Raw genomic sequence first — 16,563 nt, forward strand, 5'->3', positions numbered from 1 at the left:
GGACTTACTTTAGTAGCCTAAAATAAACTGAATAAATTTAGAACCAAAGAAACACAAGAGCTAACCATATAACGATCGTGGTGGGAATGAAAGATTCACGCCCTCCCCCTAAAAAGGGAGGGAGTGCACTGTTACAACTCTAACAATTAATGTGCAGCATATACCACCTCCTCACCTCCTTCGAATTAAAGCGTGACCATCGTATCAGTGAGTTTGATTCAAGGTATAGTGTCCTAAAATGTACACTATGTACATTATCTGACGTAAAATGATGTTAGACTGGTGACAGAAATCTCTAAATTATTCATTTTCACAGGGCTTATTTGCTTTACGTGTTTTCTGGTACTTTGCCAAAGATGTTCCGCGGTTGGCGTGTTCAGAGTTTTGCTTCTGTAGGATTTCCTCTGCCAACTGATGAGGCAGAATGCTGCACTGACAACCCTGCCACATTCACTGCCTTCAGAGCTCTTCCAACCGTTCTGTGTGAACTCTCTGCCGCCCACTGAAGTCTTACTTCTGGGGAAGGGGTTTTCCAGGGTCATTGTATTTCTACCAGCTACGAGCTCACTGATGATATGTGACCTATAAAGCACCAGTAAGGTCTGTCTTTCCACAAAGGCTTTCCCGATCTTTATACTATTCCTGGTCTTTATACTATTTGTCTCCATATACGCTTATCAACCACATAATGAGCTAGGTTTTAGTCAAGGGTTTTCCACCTTGATCGTATCACACTTTATTCCTGGGTGCTTTTTGTGACATAGAATATGACGTAACTGATCAGTGAACGCACGACCACATTCACTGCATTCAAAAGGTTTCTCTGTGCAAATTCTGTTATCTGCTGACGGTGCGCACCTGGCACCTGGCTGTCCCACAGTGGCTATGTTCCTATCTGCTAGGAGCCCACGGAGGTGTAAGGAAGTCTGAGCTGCTACAGAAGGCATCTGCACGGACACCATGTTAACAGGGTCTTTCTTCTGCATGCTATCGTTTGAAAGGGATGAGCTCTGGCTCTCTGAGAAAGGATTCTCCAACGCGCCTGAACGTGCACCCTTCTCTCTTGCATGCAACATTCCCTTATGGTAAACAAGGCATGACAGGTGAGAGAAAGCCTTCCCACAGTCAGCACATCCATAGGGCCTCTCTCCTGTATGAGTTCTCCGGTGTCGGTTAAGGCACGACTTATCTCTAAAAGCCTTCCCACAGTCACTGCAGGTATACGGTTTCTCTCCTGTGTGAATTCTCTGGTGGTTAATGAGACCAGACTTGTGTGAACAGGATTTTCCACACTCAGTACACACAAAGGGCGTCTTTCCAGTGTGAAATCGCTGATGTGATATGAGGCATGTCTTCTGGCTAAAGCCTTTCCCACATTCGGTGCATACGTAGGGTTTCTCTCCAGTGTGAGTTCGTTGATGTATAAGGAGATTGCCCTTCTGAATGAAACCTTTCCCACACTCACTGCATATATAAGGCTTCTCCCCAGTATGCGTTCGCTGATGTACAATGAGATTGCCCTTCTGAATGAAGCCTTTTCCACAATCACTGCATATATACGATTTCTCTCCTGTATGAGTCTTCTGATGGGCATTGAGCTGTGACTTCCAGCGGAACGTTTTGTCACATTCAGTGCATTCATAAGGTTTTTCTCCCGTATGAGTTCTCTGGTGTTCAATGAGCCTGGACTTTCTGGAGAATGCTTTGTCACACAGACTGCATCCGTGAGGCTTCTCTCCTGTGTGAACTCTCTGATGGTTAATGAGCCGAGACTTCTTGATGAAGCCTTTTCCACACTCACTGCACACATAGGGTTTCTCTCCTGTATGAGTTTTCTGATGCATGAGTAGCCGTGATTTCTTGGGGAATGCTTTGTCACATTCAGAGCATTCATACCGCTTCTCTCCTACGTGAGTTTTCTGATGTTCAGTGAGTCTGGACTTTCTGGAAAAGGCTTTCCCGCATATGCTGCACCCATGAGGCTTCTCTCCCGTGTGAACTCTCTGATGATCCATGAGCCGAGACTTTTTAAAGAAGCCTTTCCCACATTCACTGCATACATGGGGTTTCTCTATCTTTTGAGTTCTTTGATGCTTGCTGAATTGGGAATTTGTATTCATAGAATTCCCACATTCAGGAAGTTTAATTTCAATACAATACCGGTGATGCTTTGTATGGGAGAAGGATTTCATATCTCCATTAACCTCAGTGAGGTTCTTTACTTCATGGCTTCTGTCCTGGTTGACTAAACTTAAATTTGATTTCAGTGTTTCCCCACGTAAGTCAAAGATATCATGATTTTGCCTTAAGGGAAAATTACTTTTACTCTGATGAATAATGTTTCCAAATGCATTATGTTCATGGCATTGTTTCATTCTCTTTAGACATCTTTGATTTTGCAAGGGCCCCTGTAGATGACCATCATCTTTCTTGATCTCTAGGAAAGAAGAGAAGAATGAATCTTTCCATGAGCTTGGTATATAATAAAACTCTTCCACAAATGGCTTTGTGTAGCCTGGCTCTTTATTGATAACACTATGACCTCATTTTAAAGAAAGTCCAAGTAAATATGTTTGTTATCACTTGGACAATGATTAAACACAATAATATAAGCAAAGAAAATACAAGTTAAGAACAGTTGCATAGACAAAGTTAGATCATTCAAAATGAATAAACATAGATTTGCTGCCTTTTTTTTTTTAAAGATTTATTTATTTATTTTAGAGAGTGGGAGAGAGAGCACAAGCAGGAGGGGCAGAGGGAGAGCGAGAATCTCAAGCAGACACCACTCTGAGCACAGAGCCCAACATGGGCTTGAACCCAGGACCCTGAGATCATGACCTGAGCCGAAGTCAGACAATTAACCTACTGAGCCACCCAGGTGCCCCGCTCTACTGTTCATTTTGACAATTAACTTTACACAGCCCAGAACTATAGCACAAGATGCTTCATTCAAGGGGTGCCTGGGTGGCTCAGTCACCTGGACATCCAACTCTTGATTTCAGCTAAGGTCATGATTTCGGGATTGTGAGATCAACCCCTGAATTGGGCTCCATGCTGAGCGTGGAGCCTGCTTAAGATTCTCTCTCTCGGGTGCCTGGGTGGCACAGTGGTTGCACGTCTGCCTTCGGCTCAGGGCATGATCCCGGCGTTATGGGATCGAGCCTCACATCAGGCTCCTCTGCTGTGAGCCTGCTTCTTCCTCTCCCACTCCCCCTGCATGTGTTCCCTCTCTCGCTGGCTGTCTCTATCTCTGTCAGATAAATAAATAAATAAAATCTTTAAAAAAAAAAAAAAGAAAGATAAGATTCTCTCTCTCCCTCAGCCCCTCCTCCCACTCACGTGTGCGCTCTTAAAAAAAAAAAAAAGCCTCATTCAAAAGCTGAACCTCTACATATTACATGTCCTCTATTTGGTACTAAAATCTTACTCCTAGAATATATTGCTTTACTTCTCACTAAATTCAATTCTTTCCAGCACATACAAAGATTCTGGTTCACCACCTAGGCTCATGAAGGCCTGCTTATGGCACTGTATGTAGACTAGCCCAGGCCATCACCCAAATCTAAAAAAAACACACTCTCAAAAGGGGTCTGGGTACCATATTAGGAAACCCTGCATTTAACAAATAGTCATTGTTCTGATTGCTAGTTGTCCAAGGCTCTTCTTAATCTGTACACCTATCACAGGAGATCTACTCAATCCGTATTTCTATCTCTAGTCCTAAACTCTCCCTGGACGACTCAGGTACATCCAAAGACAGCATGTTGCACCTGGATGTGCACAAGCATGGTCTGACGACGTACAATGTCCAAAACAGAGCCCCTGACTTCTCAAACCACACCTTCTCCACACAGCCTCTTCATCTCAGAAATGGCAACTCCCTCTTCGCAGACTCACACCAAAAAGACTTACCAGCATCCTGCTTTTGTATTTTCTCTCACACCCTCTATCTACTTCAGTAGGAAATCATTTCTGCCCTCTTTATAAACACATTCGGAAGCTGACCAACCCTCATCCTCTCTCCGCAGGTGTCCTGGACTATGGCGACAGGTTCCCAGCTGGTTTCAGGCATCAACCCCTATCTGCTACTGTCTCCTTTCTATGAAGAGCCAAAGCCATCATTCTGAGTATAAATGATTTCATATATGTCTTCTACTGAAAACTCCCTATTGTTTTCTTCTCTCATTATTTAAAAATATCAAGCCCGTGAAATGTCCTTCCAAGGTCCAACATGAGCTGTTTACTCCCAACTCCAGCCACTACACCACTGCCGTTATCTCTGCATGATCGCCAGCCACGCCCTCTGGCTCCCTTCCCTGTATTCATAGGGGCTTCCCTGAGGTTCTACAAACACCCTCCTGCCTTGGGCCTTTGATTTTCATCTTTTTTTTTTTTTTTTAAAGATTTTATTTGAGAGAGAGAGCAAGAAAGAGCACAAGTGAGGGGGCAGGAGAGGGAGAAGCAAGCAGGGAGCCTGACGTGGGCCTTGATCCCAGAACCCCGGGATCACGACCTGAGCCAAAGGCAGAAGCTTAACCAACTAAGCCATCCAGGTACCCGAGCTTTGGGCCTTTGAACTCACCATTTTGTCTACTTGGAGCTCAATTCACCTGAGGCCTCACATCCCTCATACAGCTGCTCAAAGGCATCTTACCAAAGACATATTCCCACTCCCTAAAGAGCTAAGATTAGAGGCCCCAGGTAGACTCCCAGGTGCTAGAGCAGCTCCAGGGCTTTGCGCACTATTCCACTGCTGTCCCACGGATCTTCCCGGAACTTTTTATCACAAGACATCATATTTGTTTATTTTGCTTAATTTTGTTTCTCCTCATACAAACTCATCTCCCAAAAAGAATTTTGTTGTTGCTGCTGTTGTTCACAACTGTCAGGACCTGTGTGTAAGAGGCTACCAAAAACAAAATAAAACAGAACAAAAATAACATTTAAGGTAAGCAAAAATATTTAAAACAAAGATCCTCATGTATGGAACACATTAAGGAGACTCCTTCAAATATAGCTGACCTTGACTTTAGGAAGAGGGAAGCAAACTCTATATAAGCAAGAGCTGTATCATGGATATTGTTTATCAAAGAGAAATTTCCATCCTATTAGACTGGTAATATGGGGCACCTGGGTGGTTCAGTCAGTTAAGCGTCTGGCTTTGGCTCAGGTCATGATCCAGGGGTTCTGGTATCAAGCCCCACCCTAGGCTCCCTGCTCAGCAGGGAGTCTGCTTCTCCCTCTCCCTCTACCCCTCCCACCACTCATGTTCTCCCTCTCTCTCTCAAATAAATAAAATCTTAAAAAAAAAAAAAAAGACTGGTAATATGATTAGTTGGGACTTACTGTTACTGATTATCATAAGGAAAAGGAAAGATTCAAGGGAATGAATCCAGCAGCTTCATTTAACACGGACTACAGTAATGATCAGAATGAACAATTATACAAGGAAATTACAGCAAAGCAGGCATGGGGTTTAATGATGTGGTCTGGGCTGGGAACAATCAATGACAAATTTTAAGAAATCAACAGGAATAGCAAATACTCTACATAAGGGAGCTGAGAAGGTTATGGAAGTGTCTAGGAAAAACACACTTCACCGCCCCTGGTTCCCACAGAGAGCCCCTACAACTCTTACAATTTCCTAAGTGATAAGAGCACTCAGAGCATCTTCTGTTCTCATCTTTGTTTCTGACCTTGGCTCTTGACACAGGCCTCATAAACCCCTTCGAATTTCCTGGGTTGATAAGAGGGTCTTTCGTTCTAATAAGGTGACTCTGAGTGGGCTGCTGGATGGGGGCTGGTCAGCAGAAAGACCAAGCCATGATTAGAAGTTTGGAACTTTCAGCCCCACCTTCCATCCTCCAGAGAGGGGAGGGGGTTGGAGACAGAGTTAATGACTGATCATGCCTGTGAGGAAGCCTCCAGAAAATTCCAGGAGCACGGGCTTCAGGGAGCTTCCATATTGCTGAACACATGGAGGTGCTGGGAGACTGGGGCCTGGAGCTTCCATGCCCTTTTCCACATACCTCACCCTATGCATCTCTTCCTCTGGATGTTCGTTCATATCCTTTATCATATCCTTTTATAATAAACTGGTAAACAGCAAGTATTTCCCTGAGTTTTCTGAGCTGTTGCAGCAAGCAATCAAATCCAAGGGGGAGAAAGTCATGGGAACCTCTGAATTGTAGCCTAGACAGACAGACGTTGTGAGTAACCAGGGGACCTACTAATTGTGATTGATATCTAAAGGGGGGGGGTGTAAAAAAAGAATACCCTTTTCCTTAATCAGTAAGTGTGATTATTCTTTCCAGAAAAATAAAAAATAAAAAATATGGGCGCCTGGGTGGCTCAGTTGGTTAAGCATCTGCCTTTGGCTCGGGTCATGATCCCAGGGCCCTGGGTTCGAGCCCCACGTCAGACTCCCTGTTCACCGAGGAGCCTGTTTTTCCCTCTCCCTCTGCCTGCTGCTCCCCCTGCTTGTGCTCTGTCAAATAAATAAATAAAATCTTTTAGAAAGAAAGAAAGAAAGAAAGAAAGAAAGAAAGTAAGTAAGTAAGTGGGGGGCAATCTAATGTGACAGAGCCCTTAACCTGTGGGATCTTATGCTTCCCCATGTAATGATAACATCAGAATTGAGGTCAATTGTAGGACACCTGGCTGGTGCTGCAAAGAACTGCTTGGTGTGAGGAAAACTGCCAACACGTGGTGTCAGAAGTACTGTGTGTGTGGTCATGGTGTCAGAGTAAAGAAGACCCATGAGGTTTTCCTACACAGCCAGGATGTAAGACTTAAAGAACAGCAGGTACTGTGGACTGAATGTTTATGTCCCCCCCAAATTCACATTGTTGAAATTCTAACTCCCAATCAAAAATGGAGGTGAATATTAAGAAAGGAAATTGACATTATCCAAAGGGGCAGGAAAGGGCAGCAGTCAGCAGACGGTGCTCAAATCAAACATTTCTCTTTGGAGAGAGGTGTGGAAGACAGACTTTCATAGCAAGAGAAGCAGAAGGAACAGGTGGCGATATAGTGCTGGGAGAAGAAGGGTGGTAAGAGTTGAGAATTCTAAAAAGAAAACTAGAGAGAAAATTAGTGGAGATCTGTATGAAACAAACAGGGATTGAACCCAAGAAGAGATAAGGGCTCCAAACACCTCAAGGAAAAAGAGCGCTTCTCGGGGAGATTCCTAGAGCTCTGTTCACATGTCCTCAGACACCCTGGCAGCTGTGACACCTCTGAGTGACTAAAGACGACTTCCTCACCACCTTCCTTGTTGGTTTTCTCTCACCTGGATGGAATCGACTGTGGATTTCATCTTCTGTCGTCCACAGTTCCTCTTGTTCCAATCTGGAGAGTGCGTCAGGCTTGCTGGCCACGTACCCTGTTCACAGGAAATGAGAGAGGAGGGAGGCTCTGTGAACTGGGCTGGGCTCTGCCAACACAGAACAATGTTATATTTTAGGAGCCACGCAATTTGCAGATCAGCAAAGTTAAAGGTCTTCTCTCAGGACGGGCACATGATAGCCTCCATTCTGGGGCCAGAGAAGGGACTGAGACTCTATACTTCTGAGTGGCGCAGACATGCCAGAGCTCTCAGAAGCTACGAGAGGAAAGGCCAATGATGGGGACCCCCTAAGTGACCCAGGGTAGCTGTCCTCACCCACTGACACCAGGTTCCTATAGTTCTCCAACATCACATCCCGGTACAGGTTCTTCTGGGCAGGGGCCAGGAGCTGCCACTCCTCCCAGGTGAAGTCCACGGCCACATCCTCCAGTGTCAGCGATTCCCATAACAACATGGCCCTGTTTCATGTGCGTGTTCCTCTAGTTACTGAAATGGAAGGCATATAAAGGAAGTTGCTGTGCTCATATTCACCACATAGGCTACATCTATACATTTAGGTGTTTTGATTTTTTCTTTTAAACTACATTGTTATAGAATCAAAAATACATCCACATTCAATTCTGTATATAACAAAATATTCCGTAATCATACAGTAGCATTCAACAAATCACAAGTTTCTGTAATAAGTAGCCATTAAATTCCCCTGCGAAACTGAAAACATTTGCAATATATGTACGTGAAGCATTAGCTCTACATATACATGAAGAAGAATCTTACTTTTGCTCTAGACTTCGTAATCACTGGAATTTTTTTATCTTTAAGATATATTCAGGGACCTTTACAGGGTTAAATTTTAAAAGGTAATAAAAGAGGAGGCAGTAGGAATTCGCTTTGAACAGGAGCATTTTTCTTAGGTCACCTAGGGTTTATTTCTACATTAACCCTGCCAGCCTCAAGGCTGGGTCCATGGGTCACCTTGTTAAGATCCCAGGAAGAACTGTGCCCACTGAGTTCTCCTAGTCTATTCTCAAAGAGCTCGTCAAGAAACCTTCTTTTGCACTGAGGAGAAATCTGAAGTTAAGGACACTGTCTACCATACAACGTCTAGGAAGCACCATTAAACAAAAGTCCTGACACCCAAGTGCCATGAAATATATAGTGACATCCTTGTGGAACCAGGCTGCTTTCTCTTCCATCACTGCATATGCTGTGATCATCATGATTCTCTAACTGTGATGGCCGCCAGAGGTATAAGCTGAAAGCCAGCGTAGCCTGTAGGACACTCCAGTCACCTGTGATGTTCTAATATTAGTCATTTAGTGTGGATCCTATGAACAATACATTCTTTTTTTTTTTTTTTAAGATTTTATTTATTTATTTGACAGAGATAGAGACAGCCAGCGAGAGAGGGAACAGAAGCAGGGGGAGTGGAAGAGGAAGAAGCAGGCTCATAGCAGAGGAGCCTGACGTGGGGCTCGATCCCATAACGCTGGGATCACGCCCTGAGCCGAAGGCAGACGCCCAACCGCTGTGCCACCCAGGCGCCCCTGAACAATACATTCCTGATCCTATTTGCCTTGATACTGAAGTTGGAATCTAAGTCTATGTCTGCACAGTATGTTCCGGCACAAGTCCTAGTTTACCAATTTATACTTTTCCACATAAGTCAACTGAGTTTTAAAGTCCTCCAGAAATCAATCACAGATTGAAGGAAGGAATAAAACAAAGTCACCTGGTCCTTAATCATTTTCTTCTGTTACTGGAAAACAGCCAGTAATGGGGAATTGTGTGTTTAGTTTCTTCTTGAATTCCCCTCAATTCCTGAAATCTTGGTCTCTGGTCAATGGTGACCCCACAATGACCACACGCAGGTCCTGAGACCTCGTCCTTGCTTTACTTGTTGGATCTTGCTCCTAGAGTAGGACCCGTGGGCTGAAATGTAAATTCACTTTGAGTGCACATTTCCCTCTGGACCCAGTGTTATCCCTGCTACTGCCCCTCACTGCACTTCAAGGCCATCTGTCCCTTTATTTGAAATCCCAGAGGCTACTGCACTCTGGAGCAATGAAACACCAGACTGTGAGTATGTGAACACTTTCTTCTATGCAGTGGAGTGGAGTCCGTGAAAGGGAGCCAAGAAAGGAGAACCAGCATAGCATAACACCCCACAGCAGACGGGTTCTCACACAAGTCAGTTTTCGGAAGGAGAACACGTAAACCAGGTGAGGATTTGGACATCTATTCCTTTAAGACCAAGTGTGCTCATGGACAAAAGTTTTTATACACACCTCAGTTTGCAGACAAATGTGCTCAGCAAAACATGACCTAACAAACCATTTTCACTAATCATCATGTGAAAGGAAACAAAGGCAAACCAATAGAAAAAAATTATGTCTGGGTAGGAAAGGAGGGTGGATTAGAGGCCATCATTTAAACTAAATCTGCAGTCAGTTTATTTCTTTAAAAAAGCACCAATGACCTAAAAGACAAAACAAAATTAATCATAACCATGTACATCATGGAGGAAAATGCCACTGAACGAAAATGGCAGAGTGGGAAGTTCCAAGGCCGCGTGCCTCCACAGAAACACTGAAACAACAAGTAAGGACTGTCAGAATAGAGAACAAAACAAAACCTTTATCACGACTCTGAACAACCATCACAGGTTTATAGCAGCAGAGTGATCACTCCATCAAGAACGAGGCGACTTAAAAATGGGAGGAAAGCTCTGTGTCATTTTTATTTGCCCTTGCTTCACCCCCTCCCCAGTTTGGTCATAGTCCTAGAGATGGGAACCAGCATTCCCAGTGGGGGACTCTGGTGCCTGGTCCTGGAATGAGTAGAGCAGACTTTATTTGCCAAGCATTGTGTTTATCTGTTCCAAACCGTGAGGCCTACCCTAAGGACTAATGCAATGTGCTCATCCCTTTAATTTGGACCTCACACAAGATGGAAAAGCAGTGGATGTTTCTCAAAAACAACGTAAGGTGGGGGTGCCTGGGTGGCTCAGTTGGATAAGCGACTGACTCTTGATTTCGGTTCAGGTCCTGACCTCAGGGTTGTGGGATCAAGCCCCATGTCGGGCTCCGCACTCAGCGTGGAGTCTGCTTGAGATTCTCTCTCCCTCTTCCTCTGCTCTTCCCCCCATTCGTGTGCACTCTCTAAATAAATAAATAAATAAAATCTGAAAAAAAAAAAAAAAAAAAAAAGAACAATGTAAGGTGGACAAACAACCTCCAGCTGCCCGGGACAAAAGATGACCGTTGACGCGCAGCTGAACGGCCCGGAGAAAAAGTTGGGAAGAGAGTTTCTTAGGGAACTTAAGCCATTCAAAAGCCCCAGGGCATACAGGGGAATTTATAAAGCCAAGTACAGGCGCAGGGCATTTTCCTTTCCTAAGCTTTCCCTCTGGCTGATCTCTACACTCAATGCAAGCAGGAAAGGAAGGTTAAGGCAGGGCTATAAATGAAACGGCCTGGCCAAGCACTGAAGGAACACCCCAGAACACAACACACAATCATGATACATACTAGGTGAAAGAAGCCAGACACAAAACGTCACATATTGTATGATTCCACTTATATGAAATATCCAGAATGGGCAAATCCACAGAAACTGAAGGCAGACTGGTAGTTGTCAGGGTCTGGGGGAGGAGACAGTGGGGAGTGACTGCTTAATTGGTACAGGATTTCCCTCAGGGAGATAAAAATGTTCTGGAACTAGATAGAAGTGGTGGTTGCGCAATGTTATATGTTTACTAAAACCCACTGAATTGTTCATTTTAAAATAGTTAATTTTGTTTTGTGAATTTCACCTAAATAAAAAAAATCCAATATGTCCTACATATCTTCAGCAGAAGAATAAAGCATTTTCTCTAAAGTCAAGAACAAGACAAGGATGAGCAGTAACACCACCATTATGTATAACTCTTCTAGAAATGCTACTCAGTTAATTCAATAAAGAATCAAATAAAAATAATCAGTATCAGAGACAAGGAAGGAAATTATTAAAAGTTCCCCCAATATGATTAAATAAGAGTCAGAACTTCAGAGATTTCAGTGAACATGTATCAAAAATAAGTTTTCCATCTTACATTCTATGTATTAAATAAATTATATTTCTGATGTAAAAAAATAAGTTTTTAGTCAGAAGGCTGATTACAGACCTTATATCTAAAAGTTGATAGCATTTTTGGGGTGCTTGGCTGGCTCAGGGAGAAAAGCATGTGACTCCTGATCTCAGGGTCATGAGTTCGAGCCACATTTTGGGTGTAGAGATTACTTGAAAATAAATAAATAAACAAGTTGGTAGCATTCCAAAACACACATTTCTTATAGAAGTGTTACATGACTGACTATTTTAGGGGAATGGTTTAACACTTTGTACTGAATATCAATAGAGATTTTGCTAGAATCCCAGAAAGCCACGTTGGATTTCTTTGGGGATCTTTGGAATCTAGGAATCTTTGGAAAGGAAACATTGGCACAAGCATGCAAAGTTGATATACAAGTATTATTAGGTCTGCTAACAGAGAATTCATTGAATGAATAAAAGTACACACATCCAGTGAAATATTATGCAGCTATTAGAAATTCTAATATTTAGTGAAAATATATATACCTCAAGTTATGCATAGGATAAGCACATGAAAAGATGCTCAGTATCATTCTTCAGAGAATACAAATACAAATTGAAATACCACTCACACTCACTACAACGGATATAGTAAAAAAAAAAAAAAGGGGAAATAACAAGTGTTGGTCAGTATGTGGAAGAAATGGAACTTTCATAACTGCTAATGGAAATGTGAAATGGTGCAGTCACTTTGGAAAATAGTCTGGTAGTTCCTCCAACAGTTAAACAAATTACCACTTACCATTTACACCCAGCAATTCCAGACCAGGTTTATATCCAGAAGAAGTAAAAGCATGTCCACACAAAAGTTTGTACACACAAAACCCAATGAGATATCACCTCATACCTGTCAGGATAATAAAATCAAAAACACAAGAAACAAGTATTGGCGAGGACGTGGAAAAATAGGAACCCACGTGCACTGCTAGTGGGAATGCAAACTAGTGTAACCATCATGGAAGACATAACAAGATTCCTCTAAAGATTAAAAATAGAACCGGGGCGCCTGGGTGGCGCAGTCGTTAAGCGTCTGCCTTCGGCTCAGGGCGTGATCCCGACGTTATGGGATCGAACCCCACATCAGGCTCCTCCGCTGGGAGCCTGCTTCTTCCTCTCCCACTCCCCCTGCTTGTGTTCCCTCTCTCGCTGGCTCTCTCTGTCAACAAATAAATAAAATCTTAAAAAAAAAATAGAACAAACTTATGATCCAGTAATTGCACTACTGGGTATTTACCCAGAGAATATGAAAACACTAACTCAAAGGGATATATGCACCCCTAGGTTTACTGCAGCATTATTTACAATAAACAAATTATGGAAGCAAATTAAATGTCCACTGATAGATGAATGGATAAAGAAAATGTGGTGTGTATATATGTGTGTGTGTGTATACAATATTATAACACATATATTTATTATAACTATATATAACATATTGTATACATAACATAATATATATATATATAATGGAATACTATTAGTATATATGGTATATATTGGTATTATATGGTATACATATAATATACATGTTATATTATTCAGCCATAAAAAAGAATGAAATCTTGCCGTTTGCAACAATATGGATGGACCGACAGAATATAATGCTAAGTGAAATAAGCCAGTCAGAGAAAGACAAATACCGTATGATTTCATTCATGTGGAACTTGAGAAACAAAACAAATGAACAAAAAAAAGAGAGAGAGAGAGAGAGAGACAAACCAAGGCATCTGGCTGACTCAGTTGAAAAAACCTGCAACTCCTGATCTTTGGGTCATGGGTTCAAGCCCCGTTGGGTGCAGAGGGTACTTAAATAAACTTTAAAGAGAGAGAGAGAAAAACCAAAAAACAAACTCTTAACTATTGAGAACAAACTGATGGCTACCAGAGGGGAGGTGGGTGGGGGGATTGGTGAAATAGATGAAGGGGATTAAGAGTACACTTATCTTGATAAGCACTGAGTAATACATGGCATTGTTGAATATTGTACAAATTAATCAACACTATGTTAATTACACTGGAATTTAAAAAAAAATTTATACACAAATGTTTATAGGAGCATTATTTATAAGAGCCAAAATGTGGAAAAAACCCAAATATTCTTCAGCTGATGAAAGGATAAACAAAACGCTATATCCGCACAATGGGATATTATTCAGGTATAAAAAAGGAATGAAGTACACATACATGTTACCACATGGATAAGCCTCTTACATTAAGTGAAAGAAACCAATCAGAAAAGTGCACACAGCATATGACTGCATTTGCATCATTGACATGAAATGTCCAGGACAGGCGAATCGATAGAGACAGAAAGATTAGTGGTTGCTACAGGTGGAACTCTAATTATATGCTTGCGAAACATTTAGGGAGAAATATTTAAATGTCTGCTACTTACTTCGAAAAACATGTTTAAAAACGTAAAAAGGTAGACTAGGGATTGAGAAGTGATATACGGATAGATATGGAATAAAGGAAACAAAATCATGATGAGAAAATCTACGTGGTAGGCATAAGAGGTGCTCAAACATAAAATTCTTTAAACTATGTTTGAATGTTCAAATAAAAATCATTGGGAATGGGACGCTCATAATACTAAGAATTCAGTGAAGTAAGCAGAAACAAAATAAGTATTTTTAATGTAATTGCTCTTCTAAGAGATAGTAAATTGAAAGAGAACAAAAAGTTGAAAACACCATTCACAATGGCAAAAAAATTGAAGATCAAGGTGGGCACGACGGACAGGAAACCACATGCACAGGTAAATGGAGAATCATAACCTGCTTTCAAAAATGATTAACGGAATATTTAAGTATTTAAATTATATCTAGGGGCACCTGGCTGGCTTGGTGGGTGAAGCATGCAACTCTTGATCTCAGGGTTGTGAGTCTGAGCCCCAGCTTGGGTGTAGAGATTACTTAAACATCTTTAAATTCTATCTAAATGAATGCAGAGACTAAGTGATTCCAGTCATTTTGGCACAGATTTGCCTCCTGACTGTTACAGAAGTTAAAAAAACAAACAATTTTTAATGAAAAAAAATTTTGTGTATCATATGGTATTTATGACATGAAACTAAATATTGAGGCAAACAATGCCAGTGTTTCAGGAGGTTACTGGAACTGAAACATCGAAAAATAAAGACTGAAGGGGAAATAAATGGAAAAAAAAGGTTAACGAATATTAGCACTGGGGAGCAAAACTGGGGTAACAGCAATGTTACTTTACTTGTGTTACAATCGCACCGAAAAGAAACATTTCCAAGTGTGTGTGCGTGCGTATGCGTGCACACAGTGTACCTGCAGAAAGGGCAAAATCCTCATCTTTAGTAGAAACCACTTTGGTTGTCTTTAATCCTCCATCTCCAGCAAAGCTCTCGTAACTACGGGGTCGAGCGGAGATGTGTAAAGCTAAAGGCAAACTAGGGGCTTGGATTGGAGGGAAAGAAACATTGGAACCTCAACCCACCCACCCACCAAACCTCTCAACAGCCGACACACCTGGACCTCCCCCACCCCCGGAATAATCCCGAAACACTAGAGTTCGCTGACCGCGCGCCCCCGCTCGTCGCTGAGCCGCAAGCTAAAACCCGAATCTGAAGTGGACACCGCTTTCACTGACAAAAACCACCCCCCTCCCTAGTCCTCAATCACTGGGCGCTACAGACAGAAACCAAACCCTGACCACCGACTCGGAAACGTCGATCTCCACACACCTGTAATCACTGACCCCCACAATCCTTCAGAACCGACTCCAAAGCCACCGCACCCACAGACTCCCCGTCACGGGCTTCCACTTGCTTCCTCTCCCCAACGGAACCCACGCCTCCACCCACTCGGGAACCCACAATCACCTTAGACCTCTCATCCTGTTCCACAAACCGTATCATACACAGACCTGATTTTCTAGTGACCCCACCGCGACCTCCTACAAGCTGCACTTCCGCGAATACTCCTGCCGCGCCCATGCCCGGCCTCCGCGCCGGTGACGGAGGCCGACGAGGGCCAGAGGCGTTTCTGCGGAGCACGGCCGTCTGGACTTCCGGCTTTTCCTAGAGTCAATATGTCTGCGCCCACCTGGCCATTGGTCCTGTATGCGGCCATCTTTCAATAATCGAGGTACAGAAGGCGAAGTGGCCGTTTTGGGCAGAATAGCCAGGTAAGGCTCGAACAGAGAAAACCTACCGAAAATACTCCCATTTCTTGCACCTTAAATGCTGCGCTGCAAACTGCACGGATTTTCAGAAACTCAAACTTACACAAGGCAAACATGGGGTAGGCTATCTACACCTCAGCGGGCTGGCAAGAAAAGTAATCCACTTTGCACGAAGAAAGATTTGGAAAACACACAAGGCGCAGCCATCTTAGGTATCGTACAAAAATAAAAAGTCTTTCACGGAAGAAGAAAAGCAAACGTAAAGGCCAAAGGACAAATACCCTAGGAACGCTTCTGACTGGATATGGAGGCAGAGAGGAAGATTTTTGAGGACAAAAAAAAAGTATCTGGAGAAACACTCACTGTACAGGGAGAATGATAAAGCTATCCAAGGAAGTGAAAAACAGCGACTGGAAGAAACCGAGCCTCAGTTACCGCCCAGAAAAGTGAGGAGAGCAGTCCCAAGCCAGTGTTCAGGTGGCAAGTTATTCACAGGAGGGTAGCGGGCTCCCACGTGGAGCTAGTGCCAAGGGCGGGCTTTCTGAGAACCAAGGGCCAGAATTTCTGGAAGGAATAAATAAGACAACTCCAGGAAGAATTAAAAATTGTACAAGAAAGGGCACCTGGGTGGCACAGCGGTTAAGCGTGTGCCTTCGGCTCAGGGCGTGATCCTGGCGTTATGGGATCGAGCCCCACATCAGGCTCCTCCGCTATGAGCTTGCTTCTTCCTCTCCCACTCCCCCTGCTTGTGTTCCCTCTCTCGCTGGCTGTCTCTCTCTCTGTCAAATAAATGAATAAAATCTTTAAAAAAAAAATTGTACAAGAAAGGAAAAATAATCATTGTACACTACATGGCTGAGCTATAAATACTATTCACATATTCATCATAATGTAAATACCAAATCTAATCCAACCAAAATTAACAT

At 42.9% G+C, this 16,563-nt stretch overlaps 1 protein-coding gene across 1 annotated transcript in view; it reads right to left on the reverse strand.

Annotated features, from left to right (window-relative positions):
- Nucleotides 1-694: 694 nt before the first annotated feature.
- The window catches only part of ZNF613 (zinc finger protein 613), a 54,803-nt gene continuing 38,934 nt past the window's right edge, over nucleotides 695-16,563 (reverse strand). The window contains exons 3-5 of the mRNA XM_040632929.1: nucleotides 7,667-7,837; nucleotides 7,295-7,387; nucleotides 695-2,437 (exon numbers count right to left, since the gene is read on the reverse strand). Coding sequence (XP_040488863.1) covers nucleotides 705-2,437; nucleotides 7,295-7,387; nucleotides 7,667-7,805 — 1,965 coding nt within the window. The 5' untranslated portion in view covers nucleotides 7,806-7,837 and the 3' untranslated portion in view covers nucleotides 695-704. The remainder of the gene's footprint in view (nucleotides 2,438-7,294; nucleotides 7,388-7,666; nucleotides 7,838-16,563) is intronic.

This window comes from Ursus maritimus, unplaced genomic scaffold, assembly GCF_017311325.1.
Source record: "Ursus maritimus isolate PB19 unplaced genomic scaffold, ASM1731132v1 scaffold_19, whole genome shotgun sequence".
Lineage (NCBI taxonomy): Eukaryota > Metazoa > Chordata > Mammalia > Carnivora > Ursidae > Ursus > Ursus maritimus.